Source organism: Mytilus californianus, unplaced genomic scaffold, assembly GCF_021869535.1.
Source record: "Mytilus californianus isolate M0D057914Y unplaced genomic scaffold, xbMytCali1.0.p SCAF_9, whole genome shotgun sequence".
Taxonomy (NCBI): Eukaryota; Metazoa; Mollusca; class Bivalvia; order Mytilida; family Mytilidae; genus Mytilus; species Mytilus californianus.
The window spans coordinates 82351611-82372967 of record NW_026262745.1 but is presented as its reverse complement, the minus strand read 5'-3'; the positions used below and the strand labels follow the sequence as shown (position 1 = coordinate 82372967).

At 32.2% G+C, this 21357-nt stretch overlaps 2 protein-coding genes across 3 annotated transcripts in view; one reads left to right on the top strand and one right to left on the bottom strand.

Annotated features, from left to right (window-relative positions):
• The window catches only part of LOC127716479 (alpha-1,3-mannosyl-glycoprotein 4-beta-N-acetylglucosaminyltransferase B-like), a 124659-nt gene extending 110892 nt beyond the window's left edge, over window positions 1-13767 (bottom strand). The window contains exon 1 of one of the 2 annotated variants that reach the window (XM_052222704.1): window positions 13652-13767. The gene's annotated coding sequence lies outside the window, so the exon portion shown is untranslated. Of the gene's footprint in view, window positions 1-671; window positions 824-13651 lie in introns of those variants that run through there. The other variant, XM_052222703.1, reaches the window with a different exon arrangement.
• Window positions 13768-13886: 119 nt separating this feature from the next.
• The window catches only part of LOC127716470 (ATP-dependent DNA helicase Q5-like), a 63100-nt gene continuing 55629 nt past the window's right edge, over window positions 13887-21357 (top strand). The window contains exon 1 of the mRNA XM_052222692.1: window positions 13887-14060. Within this exon, the coding sequence (XP_052078652.1) occupies window positions 13952-14060 (109 nt within the window). The 5' untranslated portion in view covers window positions 13887-13951. The remainder of the gene's footprint in view (window positions 14061-21357) is intronic.

The following is a 21357-nucleotide window of genomic DNA, read 5'->3' as shown; positions in this document are numbered from 1 at the left end:
GTACCACTTGTTTTATCAATTTATCAAGCATACATCAAAGATTTAGTACAACAAATCAAATCTTTAAGTTCAAGATATTATAAATATCTTAGTTTAAAATTTATAGTGATGCTTTTAATTCTTACTGTAAGACCAAAACAATTTTTTTTTGTCTGAACCTTTCTTTTAATGTATGTCATTGAATAAATGGAGATGTAGGGTTCATGATACTGAGACATCAACCAAACAACACAAGAAAAACAGAAAAAACATCTAAAGGTTAACATAATCTTCAAGTTCAACAAAACACAAGTTGTCAATAAATTAAATTTAAATACTTTACCAAAGATCTTCCATCAATACCAGAAAATGGGTCAATATGTTATATAATTGTAAAACATTAAAACTTTATATTTTTTAAAGCATATATAGAACTGGTATAGAGGATTGTGGTATAGAGGATTGTCCTAAATTCATGTAAATATTGCCCCAAAATTTTATTAATTTGACTTTAAATTGCTATTTCCTAAAACCCACTCCAATGAATTATCTTTTAAAATGATGTGTTGTTGCCACTGAAATTTCCATTTACATGTATTAGTAAAAGATTTATAGTAGACACCAACTTCATTTTAAGAGTATAAATTGTTGAATAATGTGAACAGAGCGGAAAAATGCCAAAAAATACTTACAATTTAGCCTGATCGATGAAATATAAATCCCTAAAACGAATTATTCCACCAAGGTTTTCACACATACATATAAGATGAATGCATTTTGTCTAGGTTTATATGTGATAGTCCAAAGAGGTTCTTTAATATGAATGTTATTACTAAACTCCATTTTAATCTTTCATTTAATATTATACTGTTGGAAAAAACCATTACATAAACTAAATAAATCTTATCTTCCATATATTTGTACATCTTACACAGAAAGCATGCATTCATTAGAGACAGAAAACTTAAAACAGATCAAATTACACCAGATGTTCTTTTTCTTTAGTAAACATGGTAAAGCAAATTGTACATCATTAGTGAAAGTAGATGAAATTTTTAAATGTATTGTTTTTTTTTTAATTTCATTAATTTTTCAAAGTAAATAAATACCCACCTTATGCTTAAATTAAATACATTAAAGAGATTTCTTTGTAAATGTCTTTAAGCCAGCAACCTAACAATAAAAAATTTACACACAGTGCCTTTGATGAAGGAAAAATGTCCAAACAATATGGCTATTTTACAATCATTTTTACAATCATACTCAGTCTCTTCAATTTTCCACTTAAAGGTGGACCATCAATTGATCCTATTTCATTTACATACATATATATACACAAAGTTCAACAAACAAAACCAATTCTGTTTTTGAATGACAAAAATAAAAAGGACCAGGATGCTAAGGTTGGGCTGTAAAATAAGCAAATCTGCTAGGTTATCAGAATCTTAATATTTATTACTTTTTCCTTTAGGTATAGAACCACTAATTCAGGCCCGGTCGGAAAGAACATACAAGAAAGTAGTACATAGTTTAAACAAAATAGTTCCTACGCATAACTGTATCTTTGTCAATAGTGGGAATATTTGGGTAGTTTTAGTATCAAATGAAAGCTTGGGGACTTGGGATCACTGTAGAATCCTTGTGGAAAGTTTTAGTTGAATAATAAAGAAGTATATGAAATTTTAATAGGAGGGCTGATTTGGCCTGTTGTTCAGATCAGAAGTTCCTGTTTTTGTACTATCAAACTTCCGGGAACCAGTACGCTCTAATATGCAATTAAAGGTATGTTGATTTTTTCAGCACAAGTCTGCATAAGGTACAGTTTTGACATGAAATAACTGCCACTTTATTTGAACTTTAGACAAAGTAGCCATTTATGCTTGAAATTGCAGAATTTAACATAGAAAGCAATGGGGCTATGAATTAGTGGTTTTATACCTTTAGAGAGGGTACAATCTTGGGTCAAATAGAAGCTAAAATCAAATGTATTTCAAAATTTGCAGAATTAACTATTGATAAAACTCTATCTATTATGATTACTGTTTTTATGATAACATTTAGAAAATGCAAAATTTTGTCAAATAAGAGTGCACATGCTGAAATGTCTCACCTGCTTTAATTTACTTATCATAATTTAATTTATGTTGATAGTGTGTGATTTTAAAGTTTTACTAAAAGTTTCAAATAAAATTAACATTATCAATAACCAATTTTTTAAATGAGGTCAAGGTAAGATGAACCCTGCCAGACAAAAAATATACTCCTACATGTACCAATCATACCACATGATACCAAATATAATTAACCTATTGCTTGTGTACATCTGAAAACCAGACCTAATTACGAAAATTGAACAATGAACCATGAAAATAAGGTCAAGGCTAGATGAACCATGCTAGTTCATGCTGAAGTTCAGTGGTTAGACATATGCATGTTACAATAATTCTATAACCAAATATAGTTGACCTATTGCTTAAGGTTTTAACATTTGGCAAAGAGATCAAATCAAAATCAAAGTACTGAAGTACTGAACATCGGATGACCACAAGTTCTGGTTGATGGTCACAAGCACGTCTCAGAAAAAAATCACATCTCTATACCTGAAAGTTAGGTTAAGGTAGATAGATACATGTATATTTTTTCTGAGACAAGTTCATGTGTGAATGATGAATAAATGACAGGGAATTCAACCTCACCGTAATAACTATTATATTGTAGTGATATAATTATTTGTAATCAGTATACTCTGGTTTGTTGTTATATATTATATTTATATTTGTATAATAGTTATATAAAATTTTCATCCATTTGTATATCATTCTATTCTACTCTTCTAATGATAGTGCAGTGCAAGTGCATGGTGGACACTCTTCTGCAATAATTCGTTTTTTCTAATAGATTGGATTCGAGTAGGCATTCATATTTTCCCGCGTTTGTTACAAAACGTTCTTAAGATATTCTTCAGCATGCGTTAACACAAATTTTCGGTATTCTTGATTTGTTATTGATATATATTTCTCACGACAAAACATTTTCATATCATTTATCTATGTTCTTGAAAATTATTTTCATGAATATTTATTGATAAAATTAATAAATAACAAGCGATAAGGAATGTTATTTTGCACACTATAATATCCGCGTAATTATACGGTTATCAGTCAAAAACGAATGTCACGTGGGTAGAAATATCTGTGGCAACAATACACCGGAATGCCCTCACGGTCATCCGATGTAAAAATTAACATTGACCACTGAACCATGAAAATGAGATCAAGGTCAGATGAAACTTGACAGTCAGACATGTACACGTTACAATCATTCCATACACCAATTATAATTGACCTATTGCTTATAGTTTATTAAAAGTATCTGAGTTACTGACTTGACAACTTGAACACTTAAACTTAACAATGACCAGTGAACCATGAAAATGAGATCAAGGTCAGATGAAACTTGCCAGTCAGACATGTACAGGTTACAATCATTCCATAAACTAAATATAGTTGACCTACTGCTTATAGTATCTGAGTTACTGACTTGACCACTTGAACACTTAAACTTAACAATGACCAGTGAACCATGAAAATGAGATCAAGGTCAGATGAAACTTGCCAGTCAGACATGTACAGGTTACAATCATTCCATATACTAAATATAGTTGACCTACTGCTTATAGTATCTAAGAAACAAACTTGACCACTTAAACTTAACCTTGATCATGGATCACTGATCCATGAAATAATGTCAATATCAACATACAAGGTACATGTATGAAGCATCCAGGTCTTAGAAAGTCTACCTTCTGAAATATAAAGCTTTAAACTAATACAATGTAGCTTATGCTGCTGCAGCCACAGCCAGATTGTAATCCCTATGCCTCGTATTCTGCACCTTTTGTGCTGGCGAGACAAAAATTGTCGTTTGAAGGCAATAGCTCCTAGCAGAAGTCATCTAATGGTTTCAGTCATCTTGTCATTTATGTAGATCTTGTATTGCGGATAATTTGCCATGGCAAAACACGAAAATTAATAAAAAAATCATCATTAAATGGCAATAACTCCTTAAGAAGTCATCTGATAATTTTGGAAGGTGAATCTGGATATTCTGATATAAAAATTCGTAAGGGTTCTGCGGAACCCAGTGTCTCGCCTACTTTTGGTGTTAATCACAGGTTCAACAAAAATGAGGAAAAAAATTAATAAAAATATTCCTCTCTATACTATCTTTTGATTGTACAGTCAGGGGTACTACTTAAACAAGTGATTTCAGAATCACTTCCTCGAGTGATTTTGGCTGTGAAATATTAAAAATTTTCACACAGACTTTTTAAAATCACTGAAACAAGTAATTTTAGAAGTTAAAATGTAATCACTTTAATAAGTGTTTATAACATTTTCTTGATATTTTTCCCACAAGCTTGATTTTTTTATTAGTAAAAAGACAACAATTCCATTGAAAAAACAACTATGTACAGGCAGAAATTTTCTTTTGCTTGATAAGCCTGACACTTTTACAGTTTTTTTAAAATATGCAAAAACTGGAATAGTTTGTAGATCAGGTCATAACCTTGAAGTAGATCATTCTAACTCTAAAGAAAACCAATCAGGTTACCTAATATTGTTGATCTTTGTCTGATAGTAAGAGTAGTTAATGAATTTTTGATTACAGAAAAATTCCCAAGGGTACTTTTAAAAGCTTTAGCGCACTAACTTACTGCCCAAGCGCACTGGTGAAATTAATATACAAAGAAAAAGGGATAATTGATTTATGTAGGAAAATTATAGAAAAGATTGTGAAAATATGGAAAATCAATGAAATTAGTATTTGAAGATCAAAGAAAACACTAAAATCACTTAAATAGGTGATAACTGAATTTATCAAATCACTGAAATAAGTGATGATGAAATCACTTGTTTAAGTAGCACCCCTGACTGTTGTAAGTAGCTTCTGTCCAAGTTTGGTAAAAATCCAGGATAATTTATGAATCTAATAAATGTTTTAAAAACTTAACTGCAGAATGTATGTAATGTTGCCTGGAAGAAAAACTAAGTCCATTTATAAGTAAAATACAGAAAAAATGGAACGAAATTTTATCAAAATTTCTTTCTAGATACTAGCTTTTGATCATAAACAAGCTTCTGTCCAAGTGTGGTACAAATCCAGGATAGTTTAAGAAAGTTGTTAAAATTTTGAAAACTTTAACCACAGAGTGAATGTAATGTTAACTGGCAGAAAAACTAAGTCCATTTATAAGTAAAATACGGAAAAAATGGAATTTTTTTTTTACAAAATTTACTTCTGGATACTATCTTATGATCAGTGTTCTCCCCAGGCCCTTAAAGGACCGCGGGCCCGCGATGTATATTTTTTTACCGTGGTGGTATCGTTCTTACCGCGATGTATAATTTTTCTCCGTGGTGCTAAAATTTTCAGTTAAAAAATCGTAAATCGGTAAAGTTTTAAACGACTTGTTAAATCTTTTCCGTGCGGTATAAAATTCCAGGTGAAATTTGACCAGTTCAAAACAGATTGTTTACACCACGTGATCGATTTTCCTTATGAGGTTAACCTTGTTGATTGGATTTAATCGATGTAATTAACACTTTTAACATGATTCTTTTGTGTTTTAATTAAGAGTTCATAACTTGATGATCACAGATAACTATTTTATGGCTTCACTCTCCACCCAAGCACTGACCTGTGACAAGTCGGCAATTACTTTGTACACAAACAGTGTCTTGACCCCGATAGGTACATTTTTTGTACATCATAATGGTGGCTCATTACGTATAATGGACAACTATACATTTCCCAATTCCTATATTATAGTATTATATGTCTCTGATTAAACCAATATTGTCTTTAATTATGACATAGTTATTTTTATTGCATGATAGTCGGGTTTCAAACTGTAGTATCTGTCTGTACATATCACATGACCCAGTTAGTTCACGTAGAATATTCAAGTTTATTTAAAATTAATTGCAATCTGTTATATTTTATAAATAAAATGCATGACTGTACCTTCAAACTGGATATCTATATCCATAATTAATGAATAACAGAAGTAATCTTGCAAATTTTATCCATAAGCACATGTTAAATCTATTTATATCTACTTCCTGTCATTTAGGCGGGAAAATAGGGAGACTTAGTTGTTGACATTGGATATGGTTACTTATAGATCTATAGACCAAAGATAAATTTATAGATTTAGGAATTCTTTTTTAAATGGTTCATGACAAATAAAGATTTAGATTTTAGGGCAGTATTAAGTCTGTATCTATGTTTGATTATCACCAAAGACGAGAAAGGTTATTATTTACATGAAATCTATGGCAAAATGTTCTAAAATTTATGAAAAATTTCTTTTTACTGAAAATCTAAGATAGAAACTGGTTCAAATAATAAAACAATATTTTTAATTGTTCTTGTTAATTTTATATCTTCTTATGACAGGAATCCTTTCACATATAACAACTTTTTTTCTATAAACTAGAAAGTTTTTAAATTGAACATTTTTGTTCTCTTTTGAATGATATTTTATTTTTATTGATTTTGGATTTTATAAAAGATTTAATTACTTTAAATTCACATGGATATTTTATTATGAATCATAAGTAACTAGAGCTAAGCGATGTGACGCAACACAACTGATTGCATGAAATATTTCACCAAGAAGTCCACACGCGTTACCCTGGTGCTATCCAAAAATCCTGGGGAGAACACTGATGATCATAAACAAGCTTCTTTCCAAGTTTGGTAGAAATCCAGGATAGTTTAAGAAAGTTATTAAAATTTCAAAAACTTTAACCACAGAGTGAATGTAATGTTTCCTGGCAGAAAAACTAAGTCCACTTATAAGTAAAATATGGAAATAATCAAATTTCTTTTTTACAAAATTTACTTTTGAATATAATCTTATGATCATAAACAAGCTTCTGTCCAAGTTTGGTAGAAATCCAGGATAGTTAAAGAAAGTTATTAAAATTTCAAAAACTTTAACCACTGAGTGAATATTTGTGGACGCCGCCAGCGACGAAGGAATGTAGAATCGCTATGTCTCGCTTTTTCGACAAAAGTCAAAGGCTCGACAAAAATGATGAGATGTGGTATGATTGCAAATGAGACAAATATCCATCAGAGTTAGAATGAAGTGGTATACATGTATAGTAAGCAATTATGAGTATTTTTGTCCTGTCAGATTTTCTCTATCTCATAATAATAGGTTTCAAGATAAAAGACAATTAATGCATTCTACACTTCTGTTCTATATTTGTCATGGCTGCCATGTTTGTTGACTGATCATGCTGATAAGAATAAAAAAAAATAAATGTGGATAGTGTCCACATGTGTCCACAGATGATGCCCCCGCTTGCATATCATATAGTTATAAAGGGACATAACTGAAGAACAGTAAAAGTGACGCTACCCAAGTTTGAAATTGATCTGAGTTTTGTGGTAATAAGCAGTGTGTGTAAGTTTCATAACATTTGGTTGAGGCTAACTCAAGTTGAGAACAGAAACTAATAAAATGCTCCGCTGGGCGCAGCTTGATATGACAGCAGAGGTCGAACCCTGAACAGTTGGGGCAAGTATGGACACAACATTCAAGCTTGATACAGCTCTGAATTTGGATTGTGATTAAATATTTGACACAGCATAGGTTTCTGACACCGAATGACTGTAGTCAAAGAACTTAGAATTGGTTATATGATTTGAATTTATATTCAATTTTTTGCTTTTGTGCAATACACTACATGTATGTTGTTTTTTTTTGTTAATTTTTAACAATAACATAATTTTAGTTTAAGTGAATGAAATTATTTAAGAAGGTTCAATACCACAAAAGGAAGGTTGGGATTGATTTTGGGGATGATGGTCCCAACCCTTTAGGAATTAGGGGCCCAAAAAGGGGCCCAAAACAAGCATTTTTCTAGTTTCAGGATAATAACTTGTGTATAAATATTTCGATTGCTCTGAATTTGTACCACAATGTTTAATACCACAAGTAGAAGGTTTGGATTCATTTAGGGTTATGGGGCCAACAGTTTAGGAATTAAGGGCCAAAAACAAGCATTTTTCTAGTTTCCAGACAATAACTTGTGTGTAAGTGTATAGATCTCTCTGACATTGTACCATGAGGTTCCATATCACAAAGGGAAGGCTGGGATTGAGTTGGGGTTAATTGCCCCAAACAAGTAGGAATTAGGGGCAAAAAAAGGGCTAAAAACAAGCATTTTTCTAGTTTCCAGACAATAACTTGTGTGTAAGTGTATGGATCTCTCTGAAATTGTACTACAAGGTTCCATACTACAAAGGAAAGGCTGAGATTGAGTTTCGGGTTATTGCTCCAAGGGGGGTTTCAAAAAGTTGGGGGGGGGGGGGGGGGATTTTTTTCCAAATTTTTAAGGGATTCATATTTTTTTTTTCTAAATTTTTATAAATTTCGAATTTTTGAAAAGTTTCAAGAAGAAATCTTCAATTGCACAGTATTGCGCAATGGATTTATAAGATCTTTGACCACATTTATTTTGTGTCAGAAACCTGTATTATGTCAAAAATTTGATCACAATCCAAATCCAGACAGTATCAAGCTTGAATATTGTGTCAAAATTTGCCCCAACTGTTCATGGTGTGACCTCTGCGGTCGTATCAGGCTGCGCTCAGCGAAGCCTTTTATTAAAATTGGAGTTATCTTCCTTTGTCCATGATTATACTACGAATCAACTACAATCAATGCTTTATACAATGCAATGTTTATTTTGACTTCCACTGATAAAACACAGATCAAGTTGAATTTGTGTAGTGTCACTCTAACCAATTAAGGGCCAAAAACAAGCATTTTTCTAGTTTCCAGACAATAACTTGTGTGTAAGTGTATGGATCTCTCTGACATTGTACCATGAGGTTCCATACCACAAAGGGAAGCCTGGGATTGATTTTGGGGGTAATTGCCTCAAAATATTAGGAATTAGGGGCCAAAAAGGGGCAAAAAAACAAGCCTTTTTCTAGTTTCAGGACAATAACTTGTGTGTAAGTGTATGGATCTTTATGAAATTGTACTACAAGGTTCCATATCACAAAGGGAAAGCTGGGTTTGAGTTTGGGAGTAATTGCCCTAAACGTTTAGGAATTTGGGGCCAAAAAACAAGCATTTTTACAGTTTCCAGACAATAACTTGTGTTCAAGTGTATGGATCTCTCTGAAATTGTACTGCAAGGTACCATACCACAAAGAGAAGGCTGGGATTGAGTTTGGGGATGATGAATCATAAGGGGGTTCAAAAAATTGATGGGGGATTTTTTTTTTCCTTTTTTTCCTTTTTTTTTCTTTAAAATTTTCCATTTTATGTTGGTTATTTTTTATTTATATATAAAAGCAAATAATAATGATATGGTTTGATTTCATCAAAAATTGAAATATTGGGGTTCTTTGATATGCTGAATTTAACCGTGTATTTAGATTCTTAATTTTTGGTCCTGTTTTCAAATTGGTCTAGTCTACAATAAGGTCCAAAGGGTCCAAAATTAAACTTAGTTTGATTTTAACAAAAATTGAATTCTTGGGGTTCTTTGATATGCTGAATCTTACAGTGTATGTATTTAGATTTTGGATATTGGACCATAATAGGTAAATTAAAATTTTTTAAGTTCTTAGACCACATTCATTCTGTGTCAGAAACCTATGCTGTGTCAAATATTTAATCACAATCCAAATTCAGAGTTGTATCAAGCTTGAATGTTGTGTCCATACTTGCCCCAACTGTTCAGGGTTCGACCTCTGCGGTCATATCAAGCTGCGTCCAGCGGAGCATTTTATTAGTTTCTGTTCTCAACTTGAGTTAGCCTCAACCAAATGTTATGAAACTTACACACACTGCTTGGGGAGAACACTGTGTCTTCCGACGACGATGCAGACATCATACCATTATACGATCCCAAAAATTTTTTTGCGGTCATATAAAAATTACTTGATAGAAGAAAATAAAAATTTTGCAATTTTTCCATTTATAAAGGGGCATAACTCTAGAACGGTTAAAGTGACGCCACCAAAATTTAAACTTGATCTGTGTTTTGTGGTAATAAGCATTGTGTTTAAGTTTCATAACATTTGGTTGAGGCAAACTGAAGTTAGAGAACGGAAACCAATTTTGGGACGTACAATAATAAATGGGGAATGTGTCCATAGGGACACAGATGATGCCCCCGCTAAGTATATAACTCTTGAACTGTAAAAGTGATGCCACCAAAATTCAAACTCTATATGTGTTTTGTGGTAATGAGCATTGTGTATATGTTTCATAACATTTGGTTGAAGCAAGTTACAGTTAGAGATTAGAAACAAAAATTCAGCAATTTTTATACGACCACAAAAATTAAAAATTTTTACTATCGTCGTCAGCGTCGTCCCAAGACAGATGGTTTCCTGATAATAACTTTAGTATAAGTTAATAGAAATTAATAAAATTTTAACACAAGGTTTATAACCACTAAAGGAAGGTTGGGATTGATTTTAGGGTTTATGGTCCCAACTGTTTAGGAATTAGGGGCCAAAAGGGGCCCAAATAAGCATTTTTGTAGTTTCCAGACAATAACTTGTGTTAAAGTGTATGAATCTCTCTGAAATTATACCACAAGTTTCCATACTACAAAGGGATGGTAAGATTGACTTTGGGGGTTTATGGCTCAAACAAATTAGTAATTAGGGGCAAAAAAAGGGTTTTTCTGGTTAAAGGACAATTGAGACAATTTAAAAGCAGTGCAAGGGAGGTAATCCAAATCAATTAAAAGAACACTGATTGATTATATCCCTTACACTGCTTGTAAATTATGTTTTAAGAAATGATGATTGTCTTGAGGTGATTAGCTGTCAATTTATTTTTAGCAGCTACTACTAATTAATATTAATTTTAGCCATGACTATGTACATGTATGTCATTTTATATTTTTCTAACTTTTATGATGTATTTAAATGGGTAATTATGATTGCAAACTCCATTAGAAATTTGAATTGAGATACTGACCATATCTTGAGGGAAAGATTTTTTTTGGGGAATAAGGGGAAGGGGGAGGTGAAAAAAATTGGAGGGGGGACAATTTTTCTCATTTCAGATTTCAGAAATTAAAAGAAAATTTCTTCAAATATTTTTTTTTGGGGGTTAATATTCAACAGTATAGTGTATTGCACACAAGCCAAAAACCGGGGTAAAATTTTTTTTTTTTTTGGGGGGGGTCAATTCGCAACAGCATAGTGTATTGCACAAAAGCAAAAAATTGAATATAAATTCAAATCATATAACCAATTTGAAGTTCTTTGACTACAGTTATTCTGTGTCAGAAACTTATTATGTGTCAAAAATTTAGTTACAATCCAAATTCAGACCTGTATCAAGCGTGAATATTGTGTCCATTTTGGCCCAACTTTTCAGGGTTGACATCTGCGGTCGTATCCAGCTGCACTCAGCGTAGCAATTTATTCCATTTGTAAAGGGGCTTTACTCTTGAACGGTAAAATTGACGCCACCAAAATTGAAACTTGATCTGTGTTTTGTGGTAATGAGCATTATGTATAAGTTTCATATCATTTGGTTGAGACAAACTAAGAGATCAGAAATGAAAAATTCAGCAATTTTTCCATTTGTAAAGAGGCATAACTCTAGAATGGTAAAAGTGACGCCACCAAAATTCAAACTTGACCTGTGTTTTGTGGTAATAAGCATTGTGTATAAGTTTCATAACATTTGGTTGAGGCAAACTAAAGTTAGAAAAGCGGAAACCAATTTTGGGACGTACTGACATACGTACAGACGGACAAGGGTAAAACTAAATGCCCCCTCCGCTATGGCGGGGGCATAAAAAATTGTTTTTTATTATTATTATTATTTCATGTGACTTTGTAAGAAGATTCATCATAATTTAGTTATTGCATTTCATTTTGCATGTTCTCCTCCTTTCGGATCCCTAAACTAAGAGGCTCTAAAGAGCCTGTGTCGCTCACCTTGGTCTATGTGCATATTTAACAAAGGACACAGATGGATTCATGACAAAATTGTGTTTTGGTGATGGTGATGCATTTGTAGATCTTACTTTACTGAACATTCTTGCTCCTTACTATTATCTCTATCTATAATGAACTTGGCCCGGTAGTTACAGTGGAAAATATTTTGTAAAAATTTACAAAAATTTATGAAAATTGTAAAAAAATGACTATAAAGGGCAATAACTCCTTAAGGGGTACAATTTTGGTCATGTTGACTTATTTGTAGATCTAACTTTGCTGTACATAATTGCTGTTTACAGTTTATCTCTATCTATAATAATATTCAAGATAATAACCAAAAGCTGCAAAATTTTCTTAAAATTACCAATTCAGGGGCAGCAACCCAACAACTTGTTGCCTGATTGGTCTGAAAATTTCAGGGCAGATAGATCTTGACCTAATGAACAATTTTATTCCCATCAGATTTGCTCCAAATGCTTTGGTTTCAGAGATATAAGCCAAAATCTACATTTTACCCCTATGTTCTATTTTTAACCATGGCGGCCATCTTGGTTGGTTGGACTGGTCACCAGACACATTTTTTAAACTAGATACTCCAATGATGATTGTGGCCAAGTTTGGTCAAATTTGGCCCAGTAGTTTCAGAGGAGATGTTTTTTGTAAAAGTTAACTACGACGGAAGCCAAGTGATGAGAAAAGCTCACCTGGCCCAAAGGGGCCAGGTGAGCTAAAAAGGGTGCGAACGGACTTTGGGTGCGAATGTGTAGGGTGCGAAAGTGAAAGGGGGCGAACGTGAATGGGCGCAAACATGATTTTGGGCGAAATGACCAGGATTCCACTTGCAACAGCTGACAGATACAAAATTATGTACATGTATATATTGAAAACAACGTTCAAACCTATGATTGCATTGGATAAAAACCGCAATTTTTATACGTGTGCATGTAAAACAAATTTCTTGGTAGAGGGCTCTAAATACAGCACAAACATTTTCCAAAAGACCAAAAAAGTGAAAAGTATATTTTAACAAAACCCATTTGACTAACAGGTCAAACAACTGATGTTCTTAAACCCTGCTGACTGCCATTGACGATCTTGCCAAATAAATTGATCACCAGATGTAACATGGATCTTATATTTAATTTAATACCAAACAGAAAACAATAAACTTGTGGAAAAGATGGTATATACCGCAAACATGAGGTGCAAAAATTTGTACACCATATCCGGATTTCGAAAATTAATGTCTCTTCAGTGATGTTAGGGATTGAAACGGTATTTGGAAGGCCATATAATTTACCTGAATTTAGGATAGACTCTTGAATTTTAAAGAGTTGAAATAGGATGAACGGATCATATAAACTATACACATGTACATGTATCAGGATATAACTAATTATACTAATAGTTAACAAAAAACTAACTTTTAACATATTACACCCAAATGACTTGCTTTTCCAGGTTTCGAAAAATTCTTTACAATTGACATATAACGGGAGCAAGCTTGTGTCTATATCATCCATAATGACCATATCATGTATCACAGTATCGAGTCAGAACATGGACGTTTAAATTAAAGTCGTTTTGCCTTTTGGCTAGATATCATTAGAAATCATATGCAAATCAGTAGTTACTCAACATTTCAAATTTCCATCCTGATACTTACTTTTTAGCCTGTGTATTCAAATCATATTTAAGTACTTTCTTTTATAATAGAGTGACATTTATAACAGTCTAATCCTTTAGGCAATTTTTTTTTTAACAATTTTATTCATTCGAAACCCATCGTATGTTATCGTGAGGTAAATGAAAAGGGTAGAAAAGACTTTACTATCGATGTCTCATGTGCGCTTACTTAAGTGATTCAAAACAGTCTTATTTGGGCCTTATTTGATGTTCGATATTGACATTGATTAAAAATTAAGTCTGCTAATCTGCCAAGTCGACAGAAAAGATATTTATATTTATGGATGAAGAGGCGGACAATACATTATATGGGACACTAAATAATGTGTTCAAACACAAAAATTTTAAATCCAAACTCCAAAAGGAAGCTACGAGATGCATACTTAAAGGTGTTTATTTATAATTATAGCCACCCCAAGTTAAAATAATCTAACATATGATGTTTTAATTTGCCATGCTTGGAACTGTTTAACATGTGTACGGGTGCAATTAGCAGTTTTTTGTAACACGTCATATTTTGAAGGGCAACGGATATGTGACCTCTTAATGATTAGTATCACTGGAAATTGGAATCCGGGTTGTCTTTATTTTAATAAATAAAAGTACATGTAAAGTGTATTTTTGACATATAATATGAGGCAGGCATTACCTGTGAAAGGGGACGAAGTCTGTATGAATTATTTCTTTTTAATTCAAACATATTTTAACTTCAAAATCTGTTAAAAAAAGAAACGGAAATACCCTTACGTTTCCGATTTCGGTTCTGTTGTTCGGAATTTTAGTTGTGACGTTATTTATGTTATGACGTCATATTCAATGTAAACAAAGAAACGCGATCAGGTAACGTTTTTTCATATCAAGCCATTCAAGGAATTATTAAAAATGGAATTGGTATTGCGTTCCTTCCTATATTTTACTAGACTGATAAATATATATTTTACTCAAAGACACATGCAAACGAGACCGGAAAAAGGAAGTAGATTTCTGCGCAAATGCGGGAAAATAAAAAAGTTAACGATTTTGAGTTCATTAGTAGAATGAAAATTTCGGGAAATTTTCCCGATTTTTTTTTTTTTTTTTTTTTTATTGATTTTTCTACCGTTATAGGGAACTTCGTCCCCTTAATAAACAAGGATTTATTATTATATAGTCTTGATATGGTATGGTGACATGTCCTACCAACATTATTACACCGGGCATCTGTCATATAGTGATTAATCCAAAAACTTTGCCCCATCCCTAACAATATCTTCAAATGATCAGACTTGAACAACAAACAAAAGAACTATGTCAATTGGACCTGCTTTGATACTATAACTGCCCTTGAATTTTTACTAGATAACATTTTTTATTCGCTTTGGAGATTCCGTATATCGTCTGGTTATCGGAATTCCCATGGGGACTAACTGTGCACCACTTATTGCGGACCTGTTTCTGTATTGTTATGAGTTACAATTTATCATTATTTATGACTAAAATCAGCAAAGACCCATCGAAACAACATCTGATTCAAAAATTTGATAACACTTTTAGATATTTAGATGATATATTGGCTCTCAATAATGACGACTTCAGTATGTACACCAAAGAGATTTATCCTGCCGAACTGACTTTAAATAAAGCTAATACTAACAATGAACACTGCCCTTTCCTGGATCTTGATATCTTTATCTTTAACGGGAAGCTTAATACCAAAATTTATGATAAAAGAGATGATTTTTCATTTCCTATTGTTAATTATCCATTTTTAGATGGTGACGTTCCCTTGTCGCCATCTTATGGTGTTTATATATCTCAACTTGTTCGATTCGCTCGTGTATGTAACAACATATTTGATTTCAACGAAAGAAATCTCTGTATTACTAAAAAATTATTACACCAGGGTTTTCGATATCACAACTAGTCAAAACATTTACTAAATTTTATCATCGGTACAAGGACATCATTCGTAAATATAAATCAACATGCAGACATCTTCTACTTTCAGGTATATCACATCCAATATTTTATGGTAATATTCTTTACAAAGCACAAAAATGTCGGCATTCACCTCAAAAGCTAACCAAACCTTTAAACAGACTTATTCGGAAAGGATATAGTTACAATACTGTTGTCAAGTCATTAAGGATTGCATATTTTGGTATTAATATTGATTCATTCATAGGGTCTTTGCATCGGAAATAAACACATTTATTCTAAAACCAGTTGTTGGCATGAAACGGGTTGTGTTCTTCTCATATATTTTATGATGGTATGATACTAAACCCCTAACGGGAGGGATTGTACTTGATTTTCATATGATGAAGACATAATCTGTCAATCAGTTTAATTGAGGCCTGGAGCTGGCATGTCAGTAACTGCTAGCTAGGAGCTATATATATAGTCCTTTGTTCATTTATGTATCATTGTCATTTTGCTTAGTTTCTTTTGTTACCTACATGTATTCTGACATCGGACTCAGACTTCTTTTAAACTGAGTTTTACTGTGCGTATTGCAATGTGTTTCTTTATTCTACATTGGCTAGAGGTATAGGGGGAGGGTTGAGATCTCACAAAACATGTTTAACCCCGCCGCATTTTTGCGCCTGTCCCAAGTCAGGAGCCTCTGGCCTTTGTTAGTCTTGTATTTTTTTTAATTTTAGTTCATTTATATGTTTTGGAGTTTAGTGTGACGTCCATTTTTACTGAACTAGTACACAATTTTATCTAGGGGCCAGCTGAGGACCAACTCCGGGTGCGAGATTTTAATAAAAGTTCATGCTGCCCTCTATTTAAATTAAAACATTTTGGTTATATGCATTTTTGGAGTGTAAAAGATTCTTTGGATGTTTTAGATAAATTACGTGCTTTTGATGTTTCTTTTGATTCGGTTGACAGTTTTGACTTTTCCACCCTTTATACTACACTTCCACACAATATTATCAAATGAAAGTTTTCCCAACTAATTAAATGGTCGTTTGATAAATCTGATTGCAAATTTATTCGCTGCGTCTCATAAAACCTTTTTCTTAAATAAGAAAAGTAAATATGCTAGATATACTTACTGGAGGTGTGATGAGATGATTAAAGCCCTAAATTTTCTCCTTGACAACATTTTTGTATGTCTCGGCAATAAAGTTAATCGACAAGTTGTAGGTATTCCTATGGGCACCAATTGTGCCCCTTTAATATCAATCTTGTTTCTATACTGTTATGAAGCGCAGTTTGTGGCCAAACTCATTAAAGAATCGTCTAAACTCCATTTAATATTAAATTGAACAACATTTACCGTTATCTTGATGATATTTTTTCGTTAAATAATCTAATATTTTTGCAGAACAGATATAAAAATTTAGTATTAAATAATCTTAACATATATATGTAACTTTACTGCCCTAATGGAAGGTTAATCGCCTTTGGCTGGATGAGGCAACTGGTTTATCCCACGCACAGTCAAAGGGAAAGTTTCTCGGTTCATTGGACAAAAAACCAGAACAATTAAAAAGTTACAAAGTGTTACTTAACACAGCATAAAGTGTTGGGAAAAAGGGGAAACCTTATTTTGACTGAATTTTTTGAGAAATTCAGAAAAGAAATGAGGTTGATGTACTAAGATATGATGAGTGGTTTGGAATTCATTTTCTGTTTTTATAAATTGAATTTTCAATTAAAATTGGACCTTCTAAGATTAAAGGAGGATCTACATGTATTAGTATTTTTGGTCAAAGGTCCTGGACCTTCCATTATTGCCTAAAGTAAATTTGAACCCCTGAAATTACTTAAAACCTTTACTAAATTTTCCATAAATACAAAGATTTGGTTTGCAAGTTTGGCTGTACATGTAGAAAACTTATTTCAAACAGAATAGCACATCCTAAATTTTACATTGATGTTGTTAACCAAGCCATGAAATTTAGATACAATCCGGGTAAACTTATCAATTCTTTAAATAAACTTGTTCTAAAAGGTTACCTTTTCAACACTGTAATTAAATTTTTGAATATTGTTTTTATTGGTATAAATATTAATTTTGTAATCGGTAAATTAAAACCATACTAAATATTACACATATATGTACTTTTTCAATCTGTCGATATTTATATTTTGGCATTGCACAAGGTCATGTTTTTCTCTGACTGTTAATGACGTCTTTACACTAAACCCATTGGATGTTGGATGTGTACTGATTGATATTTTAGTCTTAGATAGATGATTTTTTTATTAGTTGTTATTGGCTTTGAACTAGCTGTCAGTAACTGCGAGTACTCTCAGATTTGTACTAAGTGTCTTTTTTATATGACCGCAAAAAAAATTTTGTGGTCGTATATTGGTATGACGTTGGCATCGTCGTCGTCGTCCTAAGACACATTAGTTTTCGCACTCTAACTTTAGTTTAAGTGAATGGATCTCTATGAAATTTTACCATAAGGTTCAATACCACAAAAGGAAGGTGGGGATTGATTTTGGGGGTTATGGTACCAACAGTTAAGGAATTAGGGGCCAAAAAGGGGCCAAAAATAAGCATTTTTGTAACTTCCAGACATAACTTGTGTGTAAAAGTATGGATCTCTCTGACATTGTACCACAAAATTCCATATCACAAAGGGAATGCTGGGATTGATTTTGGGGGTAATTGCCTCCAAATTTTAGGAATTAGGGGCCAAAAAGGGGCAAAAAACAAGCATTTTTCTAGTTTCATGACAATAACTTGTGTGTAAGTGTATGGATCTCTCTGACATAGTATCACAAGGTTCCATATCACAAAGGGAATGCTGGGATTGATTTTGGGGGTAATTGCCTCCAAATTTTAGGAATTAGGGGCCAAAAAGGGGCAAAAAACAAGCATTTTTCTAGTTTCATGACAATAACTTGTGTGTAAGTGTATGGATCTTTATGAAATTGTACTACAAGGTACCATATCACAAAGGGAAAGCTGGAATTGAGTTTGGGGGTAATTGTCCAAAAAGTTTAGGAATAAGGGGCCAAAAATAAGCATTTTTCTAGTTTCCAGACAATAACTTGTGTTCAGGTGTATGGATCTCTCTGAAATTGTACTGCAAGGTACCATACCACAAAGGGAAGGCTGGGATTGATTTTGGGGGTAATTCCTTCAAAATTTTAGGAATTAGGGGCCATAAAAGGGCAAAAAAACAAGCATTTTTCTAGTTTCAGGACAATTACTTGTGTGTAAGTGTATTGATCTTTATGAAATTGTACTGCAAGGTTCCATATCACAAAGGGAAAGCTGGGTTTGAGTTTGGGGGTAATTGCCCTAAACGTTTAGGAATTTGGGGCCAAAAAGGGGCCAAAAACAAGCATTTTTCTAGTTTCCAGACAATAACTTGTGTTCAAGTGTATGGATCTCTCTGAAATTGTACTGCAAGATACCATACCACAAAGGGAAGGCTAGGATTGAGTTTAGGGGTGATGAATCATAAGGGGGTTCAAAAAATTAGGTGGGGATTTTTTTTTCCTTTTTTTTCTTTAAAACTTTCCATTTTAAATTGGTTATTTCTGATTTATATATAAACATGATAAAAGCAAATAATAATGATATGGTTTGAATAGGTAAATTAAATTTTTTTAAGTTAGACCACTTTCATTCTGTGTCAGAAACCTATGCTGTGTCAAATATTTAATTACAATCCAAATTCAGTGCTGTATCAAGCTTGAATGTTGTGTCCATACACTACAAAAGTCTAAAAGTCTGAAAAGACCAGTTTTTGTCTTAATTTGCATGAACTTTTACTCTACATTCTCCAAAAGTATGACTTGTGTCTTAATTTTTCTTGACAAATTCTCATTTATATTAAATTTGTATGAAATTTACTCGACATATTCTCGACATTCTGAATATGGTCTTAAAATTTCTTGACAAATTCTTGACATTTGAATACTGTCTTGAAATTTCTCGACATATTCTCGACATTCTTATTTTTTCTCAGTATGGCTTGACATATTCTGAACATTTTGAATCGTGTCTTAAATTTACTTGACAGTTCTGAGTTTTACAAATCATGACCAATATTCGTGATATAACTTTAATCTTTATTTCTCTTTATATGATATACTGTTGTTTCAAGTTACACCTCTTTACAACAAAAATAAAAGTTAGGCATGTAAAATAATTGAAAATTTGGGTATATAAATATTTTTACAAATGCAAATATGGCTATGAAATCTAAAGTATAAAATAATTCAAATGTGGGTGTGTTGATATAAAACAATTTCAATGTGGGTTTTTAAATAATTACAAATTTTGATTCCTAAATCTTATAAATTAAATGATTCAAACCAATCATACTGTAGACATATTTCATTCTACATTCATAATATTCAATGTTGATATGGTAAATAATTATTATACCAAAATGTGGTTTATATAAATAGCAAATTATGATGATATACAAATCATTCATTTAACAGAAGAAAAATTAGTGTAATGTCATCTGTTGGAATATATTAAGTTTTACACATGGACAGGATGTTCCCCATAAAATTAAGGTATTCCACACCCCAGAGTACACGCAACTGTCAAACAGAAGTTATTGCTTTACCTGTAATCAGCCATACAACTTATCAGTTGACCGACCATGCCACTACAATTTAAAAAGTTTGTTGATAGATGAAAATGAAAATCATCATTTTGATGAAAAAAAAATTGAATTGAAATGGATTTTCTTCATCAAAATTATGAAGTTAATTATTTTAACATAAAAACAAATTGAATAATTCCCAAAGATTAAAAGAAAATTATTATCTACACCAGGAATAATAAAAAAAATGTATTTATAATGGGTCCCATCAATGATTTCTATAGAAATCATCGGTCTTATGAAATGGTTGTCAAACAGACATGCATAATATAGATCTAAAAAAAAATTTCTTTTCAGGAAGGAGTTATCACAAATATTTATTTTTGATAAAAAATTATAAAATTCAACACTCAAATTTGATTAAAAAATGTTTCTGGGTTGTTTTAAAAAATGAATAAGGTTTTTGAATCAAGATGGGAACAAATTCTTTGACCTAAACGAAAGCCCCCCCTCTTTTTTTATCCACACAAACCCAAAAGATGAATTGTGGGGTCCAAAAGAGATACAAGACACCTATTTTAGTAAAGCAAATTTGACTGGCAGTTTTGCGAACGGCAAAAATCTAAATGCTGTTTGTCAATACCTTCGACTTATATTCCAAGTGAAAACAAAATGTTTAATAAAAATAAATCAAAATTAAACTACAAGGGGGATTATTCAGGGTATTCCAACTTAGTTGCACCAAAAGGGTATCTTACTTTACCAAATTAATCCTTGATTCTTCAAAGTTTAGTTTAGCCATAATAAAAAGGAGTATAGATGCAACAGCAATAGAATGTCATAAACAGTGCAGAATAAGTCTGTTCACATTTCAGGCGAAATTTATACTGTTGAGATAGTGTCAAGACATATTTAAGACTGTCAAGAATGTGTCGAGACATATTCAGACATTATTTAGAATGTCAAGAATATGTCGAGACATATTCAGACATTATTAAGAATGTCAAGAATATGTCAAGACAGATCGAGACAAATTTAAGACAGTCAAGAATTGGTCGAGACTAATCCAGACTCTTATCAGATGATACAGGAAGTGTCGAGAAATTTTAAGACAATGTTCATACTGTCAAGACACTTGTCAAGAAAAATCAAGAACCTTATTAGACAAATT